We start from the raw sequence: 24,642 nt of genomic DNA, 5'->3' as shown, positions 1-24,642 counted from the left end.
ACTAGTTAATGTTGCTGTAAATAAGGCTCATTTCATACCTCCAAATGTTATCAAAATGAACACAAATGCAAAACAAACATATTTTAAACAAAGGACACATCTGTATCTAATGCAAAGCTATTTTCAAAAATCCCAAACTTTCGTAATCTACCATAATCGTAATAGCCTGAAACATAAGAATGCTTTCAGCCTCAGAAAAAAAGGCTTCTAATTTTAAACATTTACGAGGACACTGAGAAGTGGCTTAGAACCATGCTTTAAAATCTGTTTTCAGGCTTTAAATTGCTGAAAGCTGAGATCTCTTTACCCATTTGGCTTGGACTAGAGAAAGGGAGAGAAGCACACAAATATGATGAAAAGACTGTACGTGAAAAATTCCATTTAAAAAAAAAATGCAACCCATTCCCTCATCCCGAACCTCCTTCCTCCCATGACTGAAACTCCCCCCCTTTTACAAAAAATGAACGGGAGTGACTCTTCTTGACTGATAAACACCATCAAACAACTCATCTACATCACTGGCTCTGATGCACCACCATTTTTAATAAATACTAGTTGAAAATATTTTCCAAGGACAACTCTGCCATCACTGGTGCTGTTCCCAAACAGGAGGGACTCCATCTCAGAGCTTCATTCATTTTAAACTATACCAAGAAATGGGTGATTTTGCAAAAAAGGTGATTTAATGTCTGTTCTAACTAATGAACATGATCAAACCTTTTAATTTTTTTTTTTTTTTTTTTTCCCCAACACTTAAAATGTGTGCTTTATGCTGGGAACGAACTTCCCTTTGATATATTATATCTATGTGAAGACAGGATTATTCTCACATTTCTGTTTCAGAGAAAGCATCAAGCTGTTTGGTTTTGAAAGTTAAAGGATTAAGTCTGGGGGAAAAAAATGCTTCTAAATGCAAACATACTCTACTAAGTTAAATTTAGTCTCAGTTTGATATGAAACACTGACTTTAAAATTAGCTATACCTTTCCAAATATGCCATACATTCTCCTCCATCTACCCAATGAAAATAAATATGTATATATTGTAGGCATTAAAAGATGGGTGTCTCATACCCACGAATAAGGAGTATTCTTAAAGTAGTTCATCACACAAAAGTAATATATGAAACCAAAGCAACAACCACAAAATATGTATTATTTATAGCCATAGAAAGTAGGAAGGAAGTTGTGAAAATCCACAGGGATTCTTCCATCTTACCAAGCACCTGTACACTTCTGTGAGTGTTTGCCTTTTGTCTTTCATTTTTCTTGGCTCCATTCTTATAGTTTGACTCCAAGTCAAAGCACCATACATGACATTGAAAGAAGAAGAAGAAGAAATGACATTGAAAATTATTAGCTCATCAAAACTGCCTTTAATATTTAAAAACAAAATATGTACACAAATATTGCAACAGCTTCTGGAATCCCACTCAGAAAACCCAACATCTTTAGATCTCTTTTCATGTTCTCGTCACCACAATTTGTGCAAAACAGTGAGAGGCCACACAGGGCATTTTAGGAATGACTCTTTCATCATTGCAATCCCTCAGTTACAGTTTGACCACAAGGAGAAATGAACAGAGTAGGACTGTAGAGACTGTACCAGTTTATTTTTCAGTTTGCCCCTTGATGTGCTCCGACTTCTGCTGAACAGTGATATTGCGGCTTCTTACACTGTCTCCATTATTGCTCCCAAAATAATTCAGAGGTACATAAGGCTTTAAGTAACAGCAGTTTAACACCAGTTTCAAACTAGACTTGACAGTTCAATGACCTTTCCATCAAAACTGAGCTCCAGAACTCCATCTCCTGATAGCCTGAACTGACTTGCCTCCCCGGAGATGTGCTGACATGGTGGCTTCCCGTGCCTGCTCCCCAGCAGGGGACACAGCACACACTATTCCTGCACTACGGGCTGCTACAGCTTTGCATCCTGGTAAGGCAACTCTTACTGGCTCCTGACATTGGAAGGCTAAGGTGCTGCATGCAATTCCTCTAGTGCAGTAAATCTGGCAACACAAGTGAAAAAAACCTCATTGTGTGTACCATAGTGAAGGAACAATTTCCCTTTAAAGCCACAGACTGGGTCAAGTGCAGAGGTACAAAAGCTATTTCCCAAGAGTGTTAGAGGCAGAGTGCTAACGGTGCTGGCAGCAGTGCTGCTGTGTCACAGGAGGTGCAAGGAACATGCTAAAAGTTCACTGTGAATCATGCAGCCTATTGCCGAATGTCAAACTTCCCAGGAGTAACCAACTCAACTACTATTTTAAAAATAAACTTGTTGGTTTTTTTTTTTTCATGAAGTAGTCAAGCTTTGAGGGTTCCACCTTCATGGGTGGCAACTAACTTGTCTTCAACCCAGAGAGTACAGGCAAAAAAAAAGTGTAGATTTTTCACTTTTGCTGTTACCGGGAGAGAATGTAACACCTAAAAAAGACCTGCCAATAACAAACCTGCAAGCAATGAACATGTCTGAAGACACTGAAACAAAGAAAATAAGAATTAAAAACTCTTTAATTACAGATTATAAAGCTCCTCAATGCTGGTTGCATGTATGAACATTTAAATAATTCAGAGAACTGCATGGAAATATCTATTTACCATAAAATCTGGAAACCCATTTGGGATGGAAATTAAAATGAGTCTGGTTTTTTGTTTCATTCAAGATTGAGATTACTTCATATAAACTGATTTATTTCTGTGCATATAGTATAATTTGAAAATCTTTTTCCTTTGTGTTAACCATTAGTATTGATTACTTGCTGCTGCTAAGTTGCTTAAGTATGAATTTTAATTACAGTGTTTCATAATGGGCTTGCATGTACCCATCTGGAAGGACACTGGATATATACATTTTCTATTTAACAAAATAAAGGTTAGCATAATTTAGAAAAACCCCAACAAACTCACCAAACCAACCTCTGAAGTGATACATCTCTTGAGTTAGTTTAGCAACACACCAAAAAACATACACAATTTGGTAAGGTAGTTTTTCATATCATTATAGAGCACAGCTTCAATATTCACCATTATTAGAAAGTTCAATAATTCCTTGTTTTGATAACAAACTAAAAATTGTCCATAAATTGGAAGGGTCTTCACAGTTATGGTGATTCTGCCAATGATTACAAAGATCCTCTTTTCTTTCAAATAACTGTTTGCATAAAATGCAGTTATAGCCTGATTTAGACCAAATTTCTATTTTTTTGCTTGGTGTACCAAAACCTACATTTTGCATGCTGGGTGCTTCACTGCTTCCTGACTGAGTCGGTTCACTTTTAGATAACACATCGACGTTATTTTGATGGTGAAAGTGTATCTGTCTTTTCAGTTTTGGAAAAGTATAAAACTCCTCCTCATGGGTACTGCATTTTGCTGAATGTCTTTTCTCATTGCACTGTTTCCACAACTGGGTTGTGTGTTTGATCAGTTCCCCCTTAGCTCCTCTATTTCCTTCCTTTACTCTTCCCTGGATCTCTTCTCCATGAGAGCACAGTAAGTGAAACTTCATTTCACCAAAAGACTGTGCAATAAACTGGCATCGACCACATTTGATCTGTAATTTCACTTCTCCTGGATTATGGAATAGGTCCTCAAGATTGCACTTATTTCCCCTGTTTAAAAAAGAACATAAAAACTATTTAAGGATTAACCATGCACAAAATAAAGACGGCAATTTCTGTCTTTTAAGTTCAAAGAAGAGATGACATTCATGAAACATTCTTTTAATTAAAAACAGGCACCATTGCTACAGTATCTAATTTATTTGGAACAGAAAAAAGGGAGAGAAATAAAGTAATAATCAGGCTGATTAGAAAACAACTAAACCCAAATGTTATTCGGACACTATTGAGTTTAAGAATTGCCTCCAAAATTAGCCTTGGTAGAAATAATCTTTTATCAACACTAACCTTTTAATAGAATGTTACTACCATTTTTTTAAAGTTCCTGATTTAGTGAGGTCAATCCAAATACTTCTAGCTCTGGGCTAAAAAAGTGAAAATGAGTATTACATGCAGCATACTACTAAAAGAAAGTAACTTGTTTACACTGAGTGATCTAAGGTCAATTTAAGGCAAAACCACATGTCCCACCTCCCACTCCAAGATGGAAACAATGAAACTTCAAAGTTTCTGTTTTTTCCCCTGAAAGTTTGCAAGCCAGTTTTAAACAGTTTAAATTCCTAATTTACAATTGGACAGCCCCTCTCATGCTCTGCAGGATAAAGACACACACAGAGCTAGCAAGTCCCTGTTTTAAGTTAGGCCGATCAAAAGAAAACCTCCACAGAAACCTTCTCACTACGACTACAAAAAGGACCATGTAATACTGTGGATTTATACACATTAGACACATCACCCAACAAAATAGATAAATTAAATTATTTGTTGTAAGAAGTCTAGTAAGGCTGAAAGAAAATCTCTGGTGTTTCTTAGGCTCAATACCTTAAAAATTTCTAACTGATGCCCCAGGGAGTGAAGCTATGAAAAGCAAAATGTATAAAATTAAAGTGTCATAGTGAGGCGTCAGGTTAGAGCCCTGAGCTCGTTAAAGTGTACTTTAATGAAAGTAAATGCAGAGTGGAACAAAACAACAAAAAAGCCAACATTTATACTGTGTCAAGAAATTTCACCTCAAAATCACAATGCAGAGAAAAAAAGAATGTTCTATCCATCTTAATATGGTAAATGTTAACTTTTCTACTTGTCTAAGTGATTGCAAGAGCAGCAGTAATCAACACACAAGACAGATTAGCTCAGAGCGCTCCAGAGAAGGAAATGGGATAATGATATTTAATAGGGTAAACAAACTACAAACTAATACTGAAATATGAATTGCTTTGCACTTATTTGCAGTTGGTTTATTTATCTTGTGAGGAAAACCCAAAATGGGTAGAACAGAGAAGACAGCATAGGTAAACAGAAAAATTGTTAGCTGTGAGAAATCAGCTGATCAAAACAGAGCTGCTGTAAGTACACTGGGTATTATTAGAATATATGCAAAGTTACTTTGGATATTCAGGTGTCAGTAATAATTTGTATTACATAAATCAGCTAAAATATACCAGATGGTCTAATGGATTACTAGATTCCTTAACAAAATATTTAAACCACTAGGAATGTCACTGCGCTGAAAATAAAGATGAGGAAAAAGCAAAAATTTTCAAAACAGTGATGTTTATGAACTTCCACTGACAACCTGAAATCCCGTTTTCATTAGCATTTAATGAGTGAAAACACTCACCTCTCCATTGCTTCTTCTGCTGCTTTTATATTGGTGTCTCTCTTCTTTAAAGCATCTTGCAGATGTTGCTCGCTCGTGGAGGGCTCTGTGCTGATCACAACCCTGTGCACTTCTCTTAGGTGACCGAAATACACCTTTGCATGGCCAAAAACTTTAGCACAGAATTCACAACACACAAGCTTTTTGGGTTTGCCTTCATTGTGATGAAGTTTCATATGTGTGCTCAGGTTTCCAGAGTGAATATACGCTTTCCGGCAAATTCGGCAGCTGTAAGGCCGTTTGTTTGTATGGGTGTTTATATGGTCCTGGAGATGGTGCTTAAACTGGAAGACATGGTTACAAACATAACATTTATACGACAGCTTAGGTAGGGTTGAACACGTATTTCTACTTAAATCACCTGATTTAGCTGATGTAGTGTCACTGTGCTTGTAACTTAAATATTTGTTGGGAAGTGAACTATTTAAAAAAGTATCTCGGTCTAAATGCTCAGGAGATGGTGTCTCTACCACTGCTGCAGAAGTCAGCGGTGCGAGATCCTGCACAACCACCACTGGTTTTGGTCTAATGCTACGGTACTTTTTCACTGCTACTGCCTTTTTTTCTTCAGGTGGCTGAAGATCAACTTTTGCCCTCTCTCTCCCTTCTCTAAACTTATTAATGATGCATTTCCTTCGCTTGGTCTGAAAAGCCAATAAATCATCTGTGGCTCTTCTTTTTCTGCCTCTTCTTTTAGAGGCTGCACTGTTCAATTTTTTAAGACTGTCGACATCCACTTTATTGGATGGAGAGAGGGTATTTTCTTGAATGGTTTGTCTGGGGACTTGTGCAAATGATACAGCTGATCGCTTATCAGATGCGTTAGAAGGAACATGAAAGGGTTTTGCCAAAGCTGGTATCTTTCCGCATTCAGATCTCAGTGAAGGTCCACATACACCTGTAACATTAGTATTCTGCTTAGATTTACAGAACACTGAATTTTTCATCCTTGAGTAAGGCAAAATAGGAAGTTTTCCTTTTGGTGCTGATGGAGTCATCTGTATTGTACTGCCAAAAACTGCCGGTGACAGGACAGCAACAGAATTTGCAGAATTTGTCGGTTTTTCCTTCAGTTTCTCAGATGTTATGAATGGCTCTCTTGTGGTTTCAGACGCTGTCTTCACAGAGTGTAGACTTAGTTTCATGGGACTGATTGTACTTGCCAGCTTGGATAAAGAGTCTTTAACTACAGATGGTCCAGAGACATCACCATTAGCAATTTCAGTTTTGATCACTAAAGGAGATTCCACACAATTGCTCTTATTTACTAACGTGGCAACTGTAATTTCAGCCGAGTCACGGTCTGTTAGCATCACTTGCTCAGTTGAATCTGAACTAAAATGAGTTTCAGCACAGTCTTCAGTTAAAGTAGTCATGGGAGAAGTCTGGGATGAGATCGATGCTCTGGTAGGTATCTCGTTATGTGCACCCAAAACAGAGATTTGTGATGGTTTTTTGTCACTCAGCAATTTACTTCTTACAGGTTGGTACCTAGGGATGGGCAGCTTTAGGTTTTCAGAAGGGGCTACATTCGACTGCTGGACTGGCTGTGTTAGGGCAGGGGCAACATACGGCAAGGCCAATAGAGAAAAGGTCCCCTCATGACCAGCCACCTGCATGACAGCATAGTTTTGAGTTGGTACCACCAGCGGTTTAGAACCTGCAGCTGAAATTGGTGTATTTTGCTCAGGCAAAGATGACTGAAGACAAGAAACCACTCCAGATGTTAAAATTTTTGGTACCATTTTTGGAGCAATTGTCCTAAACTGACTTTTCTTCTGAAAACTTTGTATTATATCCGAAGGAGATTTGTGTTTATCTGTAATAATAACATAACAAAGATGTAATATAATGTATAGCATTTCTCTTTAAAAAATTAATGTATTGAAAATTAAACATCATACAATGGCTACTATTATGCATAACTTATTATAAGTATTAAGGTATTTAAAGGACCACTAAATTAAGTTCAGAATTGCAAAAGTTTCATGGAGAAAACAAAAATACTCACTGAAACAATGTACTTGAATGTAAATGTAAAAAAAACCCCTTCTAATCTAATCTTAAATGGATGTTTCATTCTAGGCTAGAAACTACATGGCATTTAAGAACAAATACACTTATAAGGCCTTTCTGCCCTGGAAAAGCAGTGCTAGCACGCTGGCAATATTCAGCTGGAAGAACTACCAGGGGCAGGATTTAAACTCTATGATGCAGAACTTCTCTGAGCAGATGCTCTGATCATATCTCTCAACCAAAGACATACTATCTTCCAGAGCTTCTGTAACATTTAGAATCTGGGGAGTTTATCAGACACAGACCAAAGCTTACCTGATGAAGTCTTAAAAAAATTACTGCTATAAAACATGCAAATAATGCGTAACAATATCAAAGAGGACTTGAGAGAAAAAGTACCATTATTAAATACCTAATCACACACATTGCTTATGTGCCTTTAATGCACAATAGAATTACTGTAGTAAGTTATTCAAATATTTTCTTGAAAGATGTGATTTATCAAGGTTATATCACAGTTCCTATCTGTTTCTACTTGTGTTGGTAAATGTCACAAACATTTTTAGTAAAGAAGAATGTGAGGATAATTAAGTAAAACAAATAAAAGGAAAAAGGTAAAACATGTAAGATACAATCTGCATTAAGCAGCAGAGATATATGCTGACCTTTCAGACAGTCCATAAAAAAGGATTTGACATATAGTTAATTGTACCATTACCATTTCATATAACCGCCCCATTATCCACTCTCAAATTCAACTACTGATGCTTCCAGTTCTCAAAAACTGGGACAGGTTTTCTGAAGAAGAAAAAATATTTCCCAACAGTCTCAACCACTGAAAATTCAACTACAAAGATACCAAGAAGGCGGCAATTTGGGAAGACAATGTAATAAAAATTCATTTTGAGAGAGGAACCACATTTGAATAGAATATGTAAAAATAAGCACTGGGACCTTGAAATACTGCAATAAGGTAATTTCATGGGGAAGTTTCCATTCGTTATTATTTTAAAGCCTTGTATTATAAATGCGTTTATACACAGTTATGGACTTAAGAGGTAGCTGTGAATTACTACCAACACTGGAAACTCTAGTAAGTTTATCTTAATCCTGGATGTTCTTTTCAGATGTTACACACTTTGCAACACACTGTAAATTACAGAGCTATCACATTTCAAAACCAGAACTCCTAGACAGACGTTTGTACATACTTATGGTATGCACATGTGCAGTAAATCTACTGCCTTCAGGACACACTAGATGCACTGAGCAATCACATATAAACTGTATGGTTCATACACAGTAGGTCTCATGCTTCTCAAGAGGACACTATCATAGAGGAACTATCCTGGGCATAAAACTTTAAACCTTTTATTTCTATGTAAAGCATCAAACCCCAAGTCCATTATGCACCTTCCTGATCCCCCAATTAATGGGCACCACCATAACTTTCTTTCTGCTCAATGTTTGTAAAGATGTCCAGAATTTCTAGACATTCTGTGCAGAGTAGTCTAGTATACATATGGAAATCCTGCCCCAAAATAAAAAGACATCCCTATACACAGGAATAAGTCCATGCCCCCAAAGTTTGTGCAACCTGGAAAAAACAGAAACATGGTAAATTTAAAATTCTGTTTCCCTACAGCCCCTTCCATTCTCCAACAGGCAGCAGCTTGTACTATTTCTCACTAAGAACTTCCATTTTAGCCAAACTACAATGACTACATATATAGAATCTTTCATGTTCTCAATTGCTAATAATACTCAGATTATTTTTTTCTTTCCTGCATGGTATCTTCTCGTTGCTGCTTTTGAGGAAACACTTATAGAGCTTCTAGGAAGTACAATAAAATTATGTAAGATATTGTAACTATTAACCAAACTAGCCCTGAACTTCAATGCTAGTTACAGGTCAAATTGTACAGCTTAAATATGGTGGATGACAGAACAAGTGTAGTTTTCTTTTAGGGTCCAGAGTCTTCTATTATTTTCCAGATCATGCTTGCCATATACTGACATTAAAGACTTTTTCCAAATGAGCAGTTATTCAACTTGCCACAATACTCGACAAAAAGCACTTTCCATTCTCTCTTCAGGTTTGGCTCGCACCTCTCCCTTTTCATTTCAAAATCTCATTCATTGATTTGCAAAAAAGGTTTAGGAAAGCCAGCACTCCAGCAGACTGCTCCCGGTTACACTCCCAGTTATAAGGCATCACTCCCCAACCAATGGCAGCAAATGATGCGACTTCAGGAAAAGATGGAAGTTTTGCTGTGGACATGCCACCTCTACAAAGTGCCGAAACAGCAGCCAAAGCACCACAAAAGAGAGGTAAATTTGAGGTTAGGAAAAAGTATTTGTAGAAATAATACATGACACTAACTTTCAAAGTAAGCGTATGCTTCTCAAACATGTTGACTTGCCTATTGCAAAATTAGGCAATAAAATCACTTCTCTTTAAAGAAAGTCCCTCTGCATATTTTCTCAGCATTCCACAAGAAAGCATCATCATTCTAGAAGCCAAGACCTTAATGAATATTAATCACAAAATGCTCTTTGAAACAGTCTGTTTAGATCAATATCCTTCTTATGCAGTTAACACAATACTAAACATTGATATAACTGTTTGAGAAGGGATTTTTATACAAATGCTCTTTTTCCTGCTAGCATGATTTTATCATAAATACGTCTTCCAGGCAAGCTATGTCAGGTATCAGCCTTTAGTACAACTTATTCCACTCCCCCCAGCTTTACATTAGACAGTTTAGTGCAGAACTATTAATTGCAGTGCCTCTGGTAAGCAAAGAAAACTCAACTCTGTATTTCCTTCCCATCCAACACAGCTGCTGTAGTTAAGCAGCTCAGGCAGTGTCTAAATATAGAGATGGGCTAGATGCAGACTAGCTGTCTGATGATCCTCCAGACTTGGTTAAGATTTCGCTTGTGGACTGGGAAAGCTAATTGGAAGAACCGGTGAAAGACCGTTTAGCATCTTGGATCAGGAAAAAGCAACCAGTCCCCTCGCAGACCGGAGCTCCTACTGACCCCACCCAGAGTGGGCAAGTAGCATTGGTGACCAAAACTATTTTTTCCATTTATACTTGGCGAAAAGGTTCAACAATTTCCTTTGTACACAAAGATCACTACAGTAATTCACGTCTTTGCCACCCTGACACTGAAGGACTTGAATATGCTCTGGCTGTCTGACTACCAGAAGGCCGCTTGGAAACTTAATATACATCTTTCAGGGACATTCTGCTTCTGTTCCATACCTTCTTCCAATTCTGATTCAAAGGATTCTTTTTTGACTTGTCAGTTGTGACCTAAGGAAAAGCCTTCTGCCTATGTAAATCCATTAAGTCTTCCATCTAAGAAGAGGCAATTTCAATTGAGGGAGGATTAGCAATGGCATTTTTGAGGATGGCCCTTGGTTTTAGACGTTCTTTCTACACATCAGTCTACGGGTCCTTCACTGGAAGGGAACAATTTTTACACTTTCTCTAAAATTTTCATAAAGAATAAAGGAAATGAATGAAAACATTAAATTTAGTATCTGAATGACATGAAGCTCATTTTTAACTTCTGTGTTCTCAGTCTTTCAAACAGGCATGGAGTTGGGGCAACAGGTAGACACTCTTAAATAATTAAGCACAAGGTTAAATCAAATGCAATTCAATCCATTTACTTTAAAAGTCTGTTAAAAGATTAATGGTTACCATGCTAGTACTTGCAAGTATCAAATCACTCAGAACCTTGCACGATGTCATAAGCTTTCACCCCTTCTAAATAACTTTAAAATTGTATGGGACTGGACAGTAATACACCAATAAAAAAAAAAATATCAATGATGCATGAAAGTCTCTGACTCAGAAACTATAAAAAGCATCAGAAGAAATTTAATTTTCCCCACTAATCTGGTCTGTTTTGAACATTAAAATAAACCACCAAAATGTGAGAAACCACTGTGTGTCAGCTTTTAAAATAATCCTTGCAGGACCACCTCACTTGTGTAGGTATGTATTTAATTTGTGTATGACTGGATAAGTGACAGAACATAATACCAAAAAAAAAAAAAGGTTCATCTTGGTTGGAAGGAAAGCCAGAATACAGATGAAAAAGATTAATTAAATATTTTATTAAATGCACGTTTACGTTCCCGAGTCTTTTGCTGACTTCGAAAGGAAGAATATCTGTTCTTTGGGAAAGTAAAAAAAAAAACAAACCACAACATCCTAACAGACAAGACTAGATTTATTTCTGTCAATGATAGTTAACGATTCGTTTTACCAAATCTCCATGCACACTAAATACCTGTGGATACTGTCTTTCCAGCACAAGTTTCTTGCTTTTGCTGACCCAGCATACTTTGTTGGAAACAATGTTTCTCTGCAGGATTAGCATGCAAAAAAACACCACCTGCAAAAGTGCTTCAGTCAGTTATAAATAGATCCCAGGACCAAAAAAAAACCAACCCAAACAACCCCCAAAACCAGCAAAACCCAGAAAAAGACAATATAAAACTACAATATAAAACGTTAACTTCCAGTTACTGCATTAAGAAAGCTACTGCTTCTTGCTGTTTGCCATTTTTCTCTCCTCAAAAAATGCTTTAAAATCTAATATATTGCATGCCAAATGCAAAGTGATAGCTTAATAATTGAGTAAAGCTGGTTAATATGGTAAACAGATGGGATGCTTTAGCTTCAGTGTCATGGCAGACAGTCAACAGCACCAAAACAAAAAGCTCAGAAAAATGAAGGTTCAGTAGCTTCACTGAGGCTTTTAAATACAAGGACTAAATTCCATGCTGAATTTTCTATAATACCACACAGATCAGTGGAACTATTCTAGAAAATAGAATTTGGCCTTCTATGTTTAAAACTACTTTTGCCACCCACCTATATGAAGTAAAGTTGGTAATGAAGCCTACAAATCAGGAAAGCCCATCTCTATACATTATAAACATTAATTTGCAGTTGTTCTTATCTTTGCCTAATAATAACTACTTGGGTAGAATGTTCTGTTCCATGTATTTGCTTCAGATAATTTTCTAAAATTAATTTCAACAGAAAATGGTGGCCATCCCCACGTATGTCTGTATTTAATAAATAAATAAATAAATAAATAAAAGAAGAATCTAGTAACACATCCATGCACTACACAAGGACCTTGAGGTTTGACACAGCAATGTCTCTTTCGCCTGTGAAAAGCTGCCCAGATCTGGCAAAGTTGTAAGCTCTTGGCATGTGCTCAATAGACACTTTAAGCAGCTAATTTTTCCAATGATTACATTCTATTGAACGTACTCCTGCTTCAGGGAGCTGGATTTTTCCTAAACCTGTAGCCTTGGGTCCAAACACCCAAACTGGAACAAGGGAAAAACTCTATTTATCTCTATGCTGCTGACCTGAGAGCGTGGAAGAGAAACTAGGAGACATCCAGGGCAAGCAGGAAAAGGACAAGAGGACTAGAAACGAGAGTCAGAAAGCATCCAGGCCAAAGAGTCAGGGTGGGATATGGGAATTAAACGCAGACTGAAGATGGGTAGTGAACATTACTATTACATGTGATTTGGAAAGCAGAAGCAATTTAAGCCACAGGGATAATCCCATATCTTGCATTCCTTACCGTTTTAGAACTTGGAAGTTTTTTTAAGAGTAATATAATTAGGTCTACATAGGAGTCCTTTTGTGCAATTTAAAATAGATTAGAAAAATAAAAAATAAGTGTTCTAATGCAAGATTGGAAAACCACAGTACATCAATCACAAAAATACTAAGATACAGAATGTACAAATAGGCTTAGAATACTATGGGTGGAACAAGATCAGAATAGTTTATTAAAATTCTAAAAGGAAAAACTAGACCTCTTTAAAGCTATATATAATCAATTCTGATTTGAGCATCAACGTGATTTGCTAGTTGTGCACTAAGCATTTTATCATTTAGACAGGTCGTCTTTGCAAGTTTATTATCTTAAGGAACTCGGATGATAGTCCCTTTCAAGAAATTCTGTGAGCAGTGGGATACATCCTGGATTCCTTAATAGTCTCCAAAAGACCCTTCCTAGCCGAAGAGAACATTACAACAACAAAGCTACACAATAAAAATGTTTTTTTGATATTAACCGGACTCCATTAAAACAGACGTTCAACCTTAAAACTTCTAGTGACATTTTTCAGTGTGGGAATAAGCTAAAACTATTTTTGGCATAAACAGTCATTTTGGAGAGATAACTCATAGAGTAATCCAAGATCATGGGTACATAGTTCATACTTACAGAAGTTCTTCAGTTTCCTATCTCATTCAGTCCTTTATTCCTGAAACATCCTTGTTTTACTATTGACCATACATTGATATTCAGTCCTTTATTCCTGAAACATCCTTGTTTCACTATTGACCATACATTGATACCAATAATAAGACAACATTTTGGATTTCTCATTGATTTAGATTTCTCATCATAGATTTTAAATAAACTCTGTAGTTGTGCTGAACATTTACCTCTCTGTATTGTCCCAGAATAAGTAACATCTTAAATACGTATAAAATCCTATTTCTATAGTGGACAAGTGGCCAACAGCTTTGAGGTATCCTTTTTAAGGTCTAATATCATATATATTGGCCACATGTGGGTAAATTAATATTCAAAAGCAACACCTTATATAAAATGTGGGCAATTCAAGGCTTAAAACAACCACTTGTAACAAAAGCCATTTCTGTGCTACTGTATAAAGGAAGTCTTGGAAGTCTTTCCTAAAAGTCAGAACATAACATAAGAGGTTTTTAAACACTCTTTTACAATGAATGTAAAATACATTTATTAGCAGATCCACATGTTTTCTTAACACCTCTCGTGCAGTGATTGTGAACTTTAAAAGCTTTCCATTTTTTTGAAGGCACAGTCTTTCAAGTTATAAGCTACTCATTTCATATTAAGGTTAACATAATTAATAGGTTTAGAGCAGATCAAAACATTTTCAGATCAAGAAATGAAAACCGACATAAAGAGCACTAGACATAAAGCATCTGTAATTATTAATAACTTTTTCCACCTTTACAGCTGAAAATTTTTCTCACTATGGCAATATAAGAACTTGGGAATAAGGTTTATGCAGATAAATCTATGGGCTCAAGATGGTGCCTGGCCTCTGCAACCACACAAATCACTATTAAAGATGAAAACATGGGTTCTTTTCTGTTGAAACATGGAACTTCTGTCTGAGAAAGAGTATTAGATACATCATCAAAGACAGTGTGTTTCAGCTTCTGCTCTGCCTTTGCTAGTTTCAGTGATCAACCATGTCAAACTTCAAGTGGGCATTATCTAGAGACCACATTGCTGCAACAGGATTCGGTTGCATAGAAAGGAAATTTTGGTATTGCTGCAAATCCAGTGGTTTTTCTTTGTCAGTTTTGCCCAGTCAATCTGTTCCACAGAGGATACCATCCCTGGAGATTTGCAAGGCAAGGCTTCAGTGACACAGCCACTTGGGGGAACTAATTGTTCAGAAAATAATTGAAGGGAGGTGATGCTAGCACTGGTCATAAACTCATAATTCATAAACCTTCAATGGCACTGCAAATGTGAATCAGGTATTCTAGAAGGTGGGGACAAACAGAAGATTCAAAAGAAAAGACTGTAATTGGATTTTTAAAAATTATTTTCTGGGACACCTGCCAGTTGAAATTTCTTTTAGTGAGCTTCAAGAAAGATACAGACCTAAACAGTAATTCACTCATTGTGAAGTCAATGTCAATGTCAAGTCCTTTTTAAAAGGTCTATCAAGATCACATCAACCTGGACAAAATCTTGATATGCCTAATATAAGTGGTAATTAATAGACTTATTTTTTCCTTAAGTGCAGGAAACAATAATGACCAGGTCTGCTACAGAATCGAAGACAGAATTCTTCAGAAACTATGCAGCACAAAAAGGTCAAGTAGCACCATTTTATGAATAAATCATGAAGTATTTTCTGCCTAGACTCTTGCTCCCCTCTCATATAAACTGAGAACCTAATCTATCTTCATCTTACTGAGGGTTTGATCATCCACCCTTCCCTCCATGGGACAGAAAGGGACATAAGCCTGATTGCACTAAGGGAATTATGCCTCTTACATCCAAAATTTATTTTTTGCCAATACCAGCGTGCAAAGAGAGCACAACAGAAGAGCAACACTTTTTTTCATGTTAGAGAGTATCGCTTTTTTGTGATGACCAGAGCACACGGTGCTGCGCAGATCCCGCATGCGAGAGAAAACAAGCAATTAATTCGCCACTTTGGCTCAACAGACAAGTATCTTTTACTTGAGGCGTTAAAGGCATCTGCACGGTGACTTCTGGGCTACAAACCTCAGAAAGTGCTCCCTCATTAAAGATGAAGTGAAGATCTGAAAACTGTCAGGCCTGGCCTGGTCTATTTTGTGTCGTCCAGTATGAACCACACAGAGGGTTTATCATTCCCCAAAGGGCCAGAACACATCGCTAAACTTAGATGATTGTTGGAGAGTATTTTCTGAGAGATTTTGTAAATAGGTATTTTTCAAAAGAAACGAGCTAAGTGATCTAACTTTTGAATAGGGAATCTCTAGCCAGGGGCTCTGTTTGCTCTATCTGCTCCCTCTCCTTTCTTCAGGACCCAAATTTCTGCAGAAAAAGGCTATATAGCTCTGGCTGAGATATGCAAAACATTGCCACCTGTAGTCAATTCCACTAAGGATTCAAACAAAAATAAAGATTAGAGGATCTCCAGAGCACTTCAAGTAGAAATGTATACTTTTTCAAAGACAGACACAGCCCTGTAAAGCACCGGAAAACTAAAACATCTTCAGAAAGACTACGGCCCTGGCTAGGAATACATTAGTTTTCAGAACATATAAAAAATTATCACTTGCTGCTAGGCCTCTCTGGCAGTAGGATGTAGCAGAAAATAATTTAAATTGCAGTATCTGAATGCTTGCCTTCCCCCTGTGCATAATTACAATTATTTGCAATGCTTATTGACGTTGTTAAGCTTGCCCATGCTCGCCACCGTATTGATTAAAGGCAGCACCAGTTCTCACAAGAGGTTACTGGACGTGCTGTAAAAGAATTGACGGGAGATACTGCTGAAAAGTGATAATCCAGCAGCGAACACTCGGAAGGGGTGCCAGCATCCGAGGGAACGAGAACAGGAATGCAGTCCACAGGAATGTAGGCCAAAGACGATATCCCTAACCTGCCGTGTGCAGAAATATCAGCAGATTTCTAATTAAAATCATGTGTATCTGCCTGCGCTGGCAGACAAAGGAGCCCCTTGGCGCAGAGTCCAGCAGGGGGAGTCGGGCGCCCGTCACTGTGGCCTCTGGTGCCGGCTGGGGCCCGGAGAGCTGTGCCTTCTTCTAAGTGCCAGGTCCCTTCAGATCTGCGACTCACGTCCACTACCCTACAGTCATCCTTGACCAACAGAAAGGCTAAACTACTTGTCTTAATAATTTTGTAACACTAAATACGACTCCAAGTGAAAAATCCCCAAAGTCATCAATTCCGTTACAGCACCGCACACAACCTCTGAACAACTTCGCAGGTTACATTATCCTTTCAAAATATTCTACCTTTGCAAACTTTTCAGTCAATTCAGTGTTTTGTTTAAACTTGAGAACGCCGTGACAGAAAGCAGCTAAGCCTTCCTGTTAAAAGTAATTACTTCTATTAAACTACTTAGTATCTTCTGTACCAGCAGTACAATTTTTGTGCAAGAGATTTTTTTTTAAATAATCCTTTACTGATTTTGTGTTAATCTACTTAACATCCCAAATAACACGTCCATATTACTAAAAATATCAGTGTTCATAACAGATGTTCTCCTTTTGGTTGACATCTGAAAACGAAGCCCTGTTACCAACATATTTTCCCATCCCAAGCAAAACCCTGAAATCTTTGTCAAACTTTCTTGCTTTCATCATTGCTCAGCTCATCACACAAACCATCTGCATAAATAAAGATGTAAGCATCTGCTGTATGGCAAACGGTCTCAGGGGCAGATGTTTTTATCCTTGCATTCATGTCACTGGCTTGGATACATTATTTGAACAGATGTACACAATCTGAAAGTGTCGTGTCCCACAGTGAAATGTCTCCAACTGCTTTCTATCAAAGTACATAAATGCTATTTGCACCTGCATTTATGTTAATGATATAAAGGCAGCAGGGGTTCCAGCAAAGTGAGAGTTGATGCTAAGAAACACATTTACATGGCTAATTGAAGTCTGAGATCTCCCAGCACCAAATGACCATACTAACATGGATACAAAATGTATTAAACTGCACAATGTTTTTTTTAAAAAACTAGATTTTTTTAAAAAAATAAACATACCCAAGACGCAAAACTATGACTTCAGCCTGTGATATACTTTTCCAATGTACATTTTAAAAAGACAAAAAAGTATTAAATAAATTCCTAGATAAACTAGGACAGTCTTATATTTGGCATAGTAATTGTACAAGAGACACAATTTTTTCAGGTTAGTTTCATTTAACAAAAACATTTTATAAATCTGACAGTGCCTCTCACACAAAGGTATTTCAGTTCTCTAAGGCACACTGGTATTTTATGTCATTACGGAGCACTATAAAAAAACTCAGCACTTGCTCAACAGCAAATATGAACATGGGTGTCAGTGGTAGAATATGCTGCCTCAATGATAATTTCATAATTCCTAGGAAAAAAATAAAAATCTTAAAAGTTAAATATTTATAATCACTCAGAAAGTGCATCTATTTGAACATGGAGTTACAATTGCTTGTTATATAAATGACACTCACCTTTGTTATCAAATATTTTAAATTGAGAAAAACACAGGTGCCCTGAAGGAGTCCATATCAAATTACAGAACTTCTGCTATTACATGACAAATGGTAGCAGTGAAGGGTTTTTGTTGTCACTCAAAGAACTTGCACTAACCAATACTTCCATACTAAACTGAAAAATAACAAGCACTTTCAAAGTGCAGATAAGACTGACAAAAATGCTATACTGAATGTAATTGATGGATAGCTTCTACTTCCAATACCATTTCTTTTCAAACCTTTTATTTGTGAGAAATGTTCCAATGTTATAGTTGTACATAAATCATTATAAATTGCTAATAGCCTCAACATTTTCAAAGTGCCATAACACATTTAAGAAGCAATAGTGATGCGTGAAACGAGGACAAAAAAGAGTGATAGTAAAAGAACACAAAAAAATATACTGAGACTCGTATATTTGTACAATATAATGATTTCACACTAGTATAGCTCTTGGTCAGGATCTGGTTATGATTTCTAATATGAACCCTCACTTCCAAAGTTTACAACATGGCTCTTAAAATTCACTCCTGGTGAAAGTTGATAACAGGATATTGACTAGAATGGATTTCTATTTAGAAAAAAAGTCTTCAAAAAAAATCTCAAAGCAAATGATTCATCAGTTTCAAGTTTGCAAACAGCTTCACAGTCTATATTGTCTTCCTGTTATTCAGAAATGGCTTTAACATAAACGTAACACATTCAATTTGAGTACAACAGTGGTCAAATTCCTGTTTTTTAAAGGAGAAATTAAATTAAGGGTTTTAAGTATTAGAATTAAGTATTCCAGTCATAAGCATACAGACGTAGAGCACACTGCAGGGTGGATAGCTTTACACAACAGTGAGTACTGTCTTCCTTGAAAGAATAGTCCCATTAGACACAGAACTCATCAACTAAGATCAATTTGCATGACATCCTCCTGGAACAGCTTCCTCAGAATTATTACAGTATCATAAAAATACTCCTCACAAAACAGGTAAAGTATAAACTTACATGACAGTAAAAGCTCAAGGCTTCAAGTTAAGTAATATATAGTGCTTTTCGTAATTAACATAAGTACTAACAATGGAAACTTAACTGACAGCCTGCAAGGGTTCTGAGAGGTCCATTAGAGCTTATGTCATATCCATCAACCATTCATTCACATTTAAGAAGTATCATTAAAAATGACATTCAAGTTAACAATCATATTTAAACATTAGAATTGTGACACAGATCAAAAGGGAAAGGAAATTAAAGTTACGGCTGCACACCTAGAAGCTTGGGAATACACAGTTGCAGCACAAATACCCTAACTAATAACAGAGAGAAAAATTTAAGACACTAACCCTACTGAAAAAAAAATCAACAAAAGACAACTTTTGAAGAGACAATACATACAAGAAAGATAGTTAAACACAAAAAATATTAGTAAGGATAACAATGCTGAAGAAAAGGCACTAAAAATACAAGTTTATATTTAGAAAACCATGGACTCATAGAATGGTTAGAGTTGGAAGGGACCTTGAAGATCACCTAGTTCCAACCCCCCTGCCATGGGCAGAGCCATCTTCTACTAGACCAGGCTGCTCAAAGCCCCATCCAGCCTGGTCTTGAACACTTCCAGTATGAACACTTCCCTCCACAACTTCTCTGGGCAACCTGTTCCAGCATCTCATCACCCTCAGAATAAAGAATTTCTTCCTAACATATCTTCCTAAACATTTATTTTGTTGTGTTTTGCTAGTCTTGTAGCATAAATTGCAAATAGATTTGACCCCCAATTATGTGGCAGTCAAATATGACAATGATTTTCAAATATAAGAGTATTAAAAAAATTGGAATAAACCCTGAACACTTAATTCTGCTGAATCAGACAAGAAGCAGATTTACATATTTCATGTTTCAACTACAGGTCATAACAGTAATTAGCAATGTCCTAAAGAAGAAAATAATCTTAGCTATTGTAATTGTTTGAAGTGATAAATACCACAGTACAACAGCTTCTTTTTTAAAAAATCCTATTAGAGTAGAATAGCAGACACAAATAATACAGTGATTTATTAATGAGGATATTCTTCCACATTTTGAATCACAAGCCTCTAATTTCTCCAAAAAAAGTACAGAAAGTATACTATACCTGCAGAAAAAGTTAAAGGATTCTGCATTATGCCCTTGTATAGTTACGACAATGTTCCTGGAAAGAAGAAATACAGATACTTAGAAATTCTGATAATTTTTCATCAACTAAAAAAAATACAGGATAATGGCAATAGTTTTCCAAAATTGTATTTCAGAATGGATCCTAGTATGCCCATACCTCATGCAAAACACCACTGGAGTTTTAAACCAAGTGTTTCTCTGGATCACGCATACCCTAATACTCACTCTCCACTTTTCAACACAGTATAACTAACTTAGGTTTCTTGTAACTGAAAACCCCTGTTAAAGCCAAAAAAGAGGACTTGTCTGAATCCAATGCATGCTGAAGAATCACAGACAATGTAGGGTTTACCTTCAAACATGTGAACTGCATGGATACCATATAACTGACTGACAAGCAGAATCTTCCATGGCTGCTACAATGAAGATAGCAGCTTGCATTTGGGAAGCAAACATTACGCTGTCACCTCGCCTGAATTTCATGTTGATACTTATCACAAAATTTGATGCTTAGTGCTTGACAAAAAATACCATTACATCAAATGGCTAATCAGTAACTTAAGAGTGGACTATTTCTCTCCAGAGCAGTCAGTGTTGCTTAAGCTTTGTTTAAGTGTGATTCAGCAGTCAAGTAAAGAAAGACACAGCATAATACAGTGACAAAACAAAATTCTGTTATCAGCCACAGATTTTCTTTATCATAAAATAGTCTAGCTTTTGGAATGACCATGTAATGGTTTGGTTCAGCTGAACACCATTAACATGTTAAGAATCACACAGGGTATAAATCTCTTGTTCTCCTGATGCAGGCTTTGGGAAGGTAACAGACAAGGCCATTGACTGACACAGATGCAGCTCCAGCTACTTGGGGGTTTACTTGGATCTAGTCTTTCACACCAGTGCATATCTATACCATTTCCCATGAGCAGAGCCAGCTGTGCGGATGTGGAGTTTGCTTACTTTCCTGGCCAATTTAACAGCTGGTAGGATCTGACATACGGAACATTCCAGACATGCACTCAAGAGCACTCTTCTGAGCACTGAAGTACCAAAAGACCGGGTTTGGATAAATACAAAAAGAATTAGGACAGATTTTGATGCAATTATCAATCACAAAAATAAGTCTGGAATATATTTCTTTATACGATGCAATTGACTCTCAAAAAAGCTATGGAGAGGTTCTGGGGAGGAGACGGTTATGTGGGCAGCAGTGAAGTATAAAAGAGGCAAAACCAATTCCATCTCCAGGAAGTTCAATAGCGAAGCATAAAGGAAAACGGAGTGGGACTGCTGTGAGGAGACCTCCCACATGGCAAATAGGTGATGTGCTGAGCCATGGGTAACGAGAAGCTCTTGTATGTCAACCAGCACCTGCTGGCACAGGTTTGCCGTGGAGCAGCAGATCCCTGGCTGCCTCCAAGAGCCTCTGTCCGTGGTACTTACGCTGTCAACCGCTGGTCGGTCAGACCCAGGGCACAAAATGATGTGGGCTCATCTAAACCTAGTTTCATGTCATGGTAACATATAGACAACTCACTCTTAACCTACAAGAACGGAACAGACCACATTGATGTGATTTCGGAATGGCAAAACACTTCAAGGAACCTTTTCAACTTGTCACCCACAGCTGTAAGACATCCTTCTTTCAGGCCGTATTGCTCAACAAGGTCTTTTTACAGAAACAAAGTCAGAAGTTTTTCTTCCACTTTGGGATTTACAAGTCTTGAAAACATACTGAGGAAGCTACAGCAATGTTTACTCTTGTAAAAAAAAAAAAAAAAAGTAAGAAATTATGTTCAAATGACAGTTCTCAAAGTTAGTATTTTGAAATTTTACTTTTATAGGTTTTCATGGTCCCTCCCAGTTGTAGGAATTACTAAATAATTTTAAAGGGTGCCTCACTTCCTGCTACTGCTTCCTCTTAGAACTATAGCAAACAAACCAGACTTCAGGATACAGAACGATAATTCTTAGAATACCACGTGGAATTACAAGCTCCACATCTTCTTCCAAGCATTCACAAACCCTAGCGCTAGGACAGAAAACTGGACCATACAAATCCAAACATTTTGTACAGGTATCTTTGATTTGAATTCAACTCTAACTGCAGTAAGATAATGGTTTTGATCTAGAAAATCTGGTGCTTATTTGACAGGCTAGTACCCTGATCAGCTACTGTCAATAAAAAAAAATAATTCTCAAATTAACTTTTCATCTTCTAGCCATTCATGAATATTTTTGATTGTTGTTATACTGAAGAACTTTTCACTGCCCTTTACTTTTGCAGATATTTGATTGAGTAACCTTCCATTTTGGAAAAACTGAATAGCTCAAGATTTTGAAGTCAGTGCAAGCTGCTGCTTACCATCCCTTCAAATTTTTCTATCCATTGCTGTATGTATGCCTGTGTTAAAGCATGTTTTCATGTCTTCCTTGAATACCAATGCCAAAGCAAACTACATAACTTTGTATGTCTGTCCTGTCTGCACTCTACATATTTTCAAATTTATCAACAGTGATACTGTCTTTTTCATCACTGCCTAGTGCTACTCTTGGAACCAGTCCCACCACAACTTTACTACAGGTACAATGATTCATGTTCCTTTCTCACTGAAAGTTTCTGATGTCCTTCAGCCAACTTTTAATAGGTTTATCTGATATTTAATATCTACATACAGGTGATGCACATCCTAAACATAAAATGCAGTCTTATCAAAAAGTTCTGAAATTCTGAGTCAATGCACAGTACAGAAGTTAAAGGATATAACGTCCATGCAACTACCGTACCTGCCCTCAGCAGAATTTTTTTTTTTTTCATTTGACTATAAATCTGGTTTGGCATGACTACCTCCCCCCCAAAAATGCTGATATTCAAAAATGTTGATATTGATGTTCATGACCAACCTTAGAAATAAAACTAACTAAATTTTGCACCTGTTTTACACTCTCATGTCCAGAACAAATTTTACGTTGGACACCACTAGTAATTCAGGATGTCCTGTTGTTTTTATTGAACACTGAGGAGACAAATGTTCTTACAGTCTTCCTTCATTGTAGTCAAGTCCAATACTGGTTCTTTCCAAATACAGAAGATTATATTGATTATTTCTATCTGGCATATCAACAAATTTTCTTCACCTGATAGCCTCTGCAAATGATAAAACTTTTAAAATGCTATATAATCTTAAAATCTGTTTTGTTCAGTTTGTAATTCTACCATAGGACAATAAATAAAATCAGTCAAGCCACAGTACTTCAGAACTCAAAACAGTTCTCTTGAAATCTGCTGCTGACTGGTTAAATAGTTGAAAAGAAAATTATTACAAGAATTTCAAATGAAGTGGAGTTGAGGTTGGACAGAATTAAAAAGTAGAATGCTATAAAATAAGCTCTATCATGCCTATACTACTTCTTATGTTACCACAGAGTGAAAGGATAAACGAATTTTCAACCAGAAGCAGCAAAAATATCAAATAAACTGGAAAAAAACTACACTGTAAATTGATCTTCAGCAATCAAAGGAAGCGGAGCCTATACATGTAATAATTTGAAAGCAATTTTCACAGAAAAATACCCACAGGTCTTTTATATGATATTGATGTCCTGACAGACACACTGAATCTGAATATCAGGTGAACCCAATTAACCTAATTTGATGCTTGTCCATACTAAGACATTTATTTTAGATGTTACATAAAATCCTTTAGGATACTACACAGAAAACGATAAATAGGCTGTAAAGGTTATGACATTAATTTTACTGTCATTCTCATGCTTTAAGCAGGCATCAAAACTAAAAACCTCATCCTCTGGGAAGGAAGAACTATCTGAAAGTAATTACAGTATTCATTATCATAACAGTATTAAACTAAACCACTATGACCCTAACTGAATTTATTTTTGGTACCTTTTGTTAAAAGAACAAAGCTTCTCAATGACAACTGCACCTTCTAATGCAGTGAACATTAGTTCAGGTACTGGAAGAAAGCATTAAATCAAATCTTATAATTTCATATTAAGCTTAATTATGAATTTTAATTTAAAACTAGGCATGTAAAGAAGTGTTACTTAAATATTATGTATTTTCATTTCAGAAGGAAAACATTCAGCTAAAAAGAAAAATTTAACACTTAGTACAGTTTAGAAAGGACGTTCTAACAGAAGCCCATGAAATTTCAATTTTTATTTAAAAAGCAATTTTATTACCTTCATTTTTCACACCGGTTCTTTCACGTACTGTGCCATTCTGTAAATGACAGTGCCACACAACCATTATTTTCCAAAATCTAGAAACTTTTCAACAGAAACCAAGTTCTCCAAAAAGCATGAATGATTCATATCAGCATAACTTCCAGGAAAGTTAGCA

The 24,642-nt window shown here is 36.6% G+C and overlaps 1 protein-coding gene across 4 annotated transcripts in view; it reads right to left on the bottom strand.

Moving 5' to 3' along the window:
- Positions 1–1,355: 1,355 nt before the first annotated feature.
- ZNF438 (zinc finger protein 438) overlaps positions 1,356–24,642 on the bottom strand; it is a 54,543-nt gene continuing 31,256 nt past the window's right edge. For 2 of the 4 annotated variants that reach the window (XM_014945145.1, XM_014945146.1), the window contains exons 4-7: positions 20,254–20,310; positions 11,613–11,717; positions 5,247–7,104; positions 1,356–3,616 (exon numbers count right to left, since the gene is read on the bottom strand). In XM_014945145.1, the coding sequence (XP_014800631.1) occupies positions 3,019–3,616; positions 5,247–7,104; positions 11,613–11,717; positions 20,254–20,281 (2,589 nt within the window). In that variant the 5' untranslated portion in view covers positions 20,282–20,310 and the 3' untranslated portion in view covers positions 1,356–3,018. The remainder of the gene's footprint in view (positions 3,617–5,246; positions 7,105–11,612; positions 11,718–20,253; positions 20,311–24,642) is intronic. The other 2 variants (XM_014945147.1, XM_014945148.1) reach the window with 2 other exon arrangements.

The sequence above is a fragment of the Calidris pugnax genome, unplaced genomic scaffold, assembly GCF_001431845.1.
Source record: "Calidris pugnax isolate Ruff unplaced genomic scaffold, ASM143184v1 scaffold54, whole genome shotgun sequence".
In the NCBI taxonomy this organism is placed as follows: domain Eukaryota; kingdom Metazoa; phylum Chordata; class Aves; order Charadriiformes; family Scolopacidae; genus Calidris; species Calidris pugnax.
This window is presented reverse-complemented; position numbering and strand designations above follow the sequence as displayed.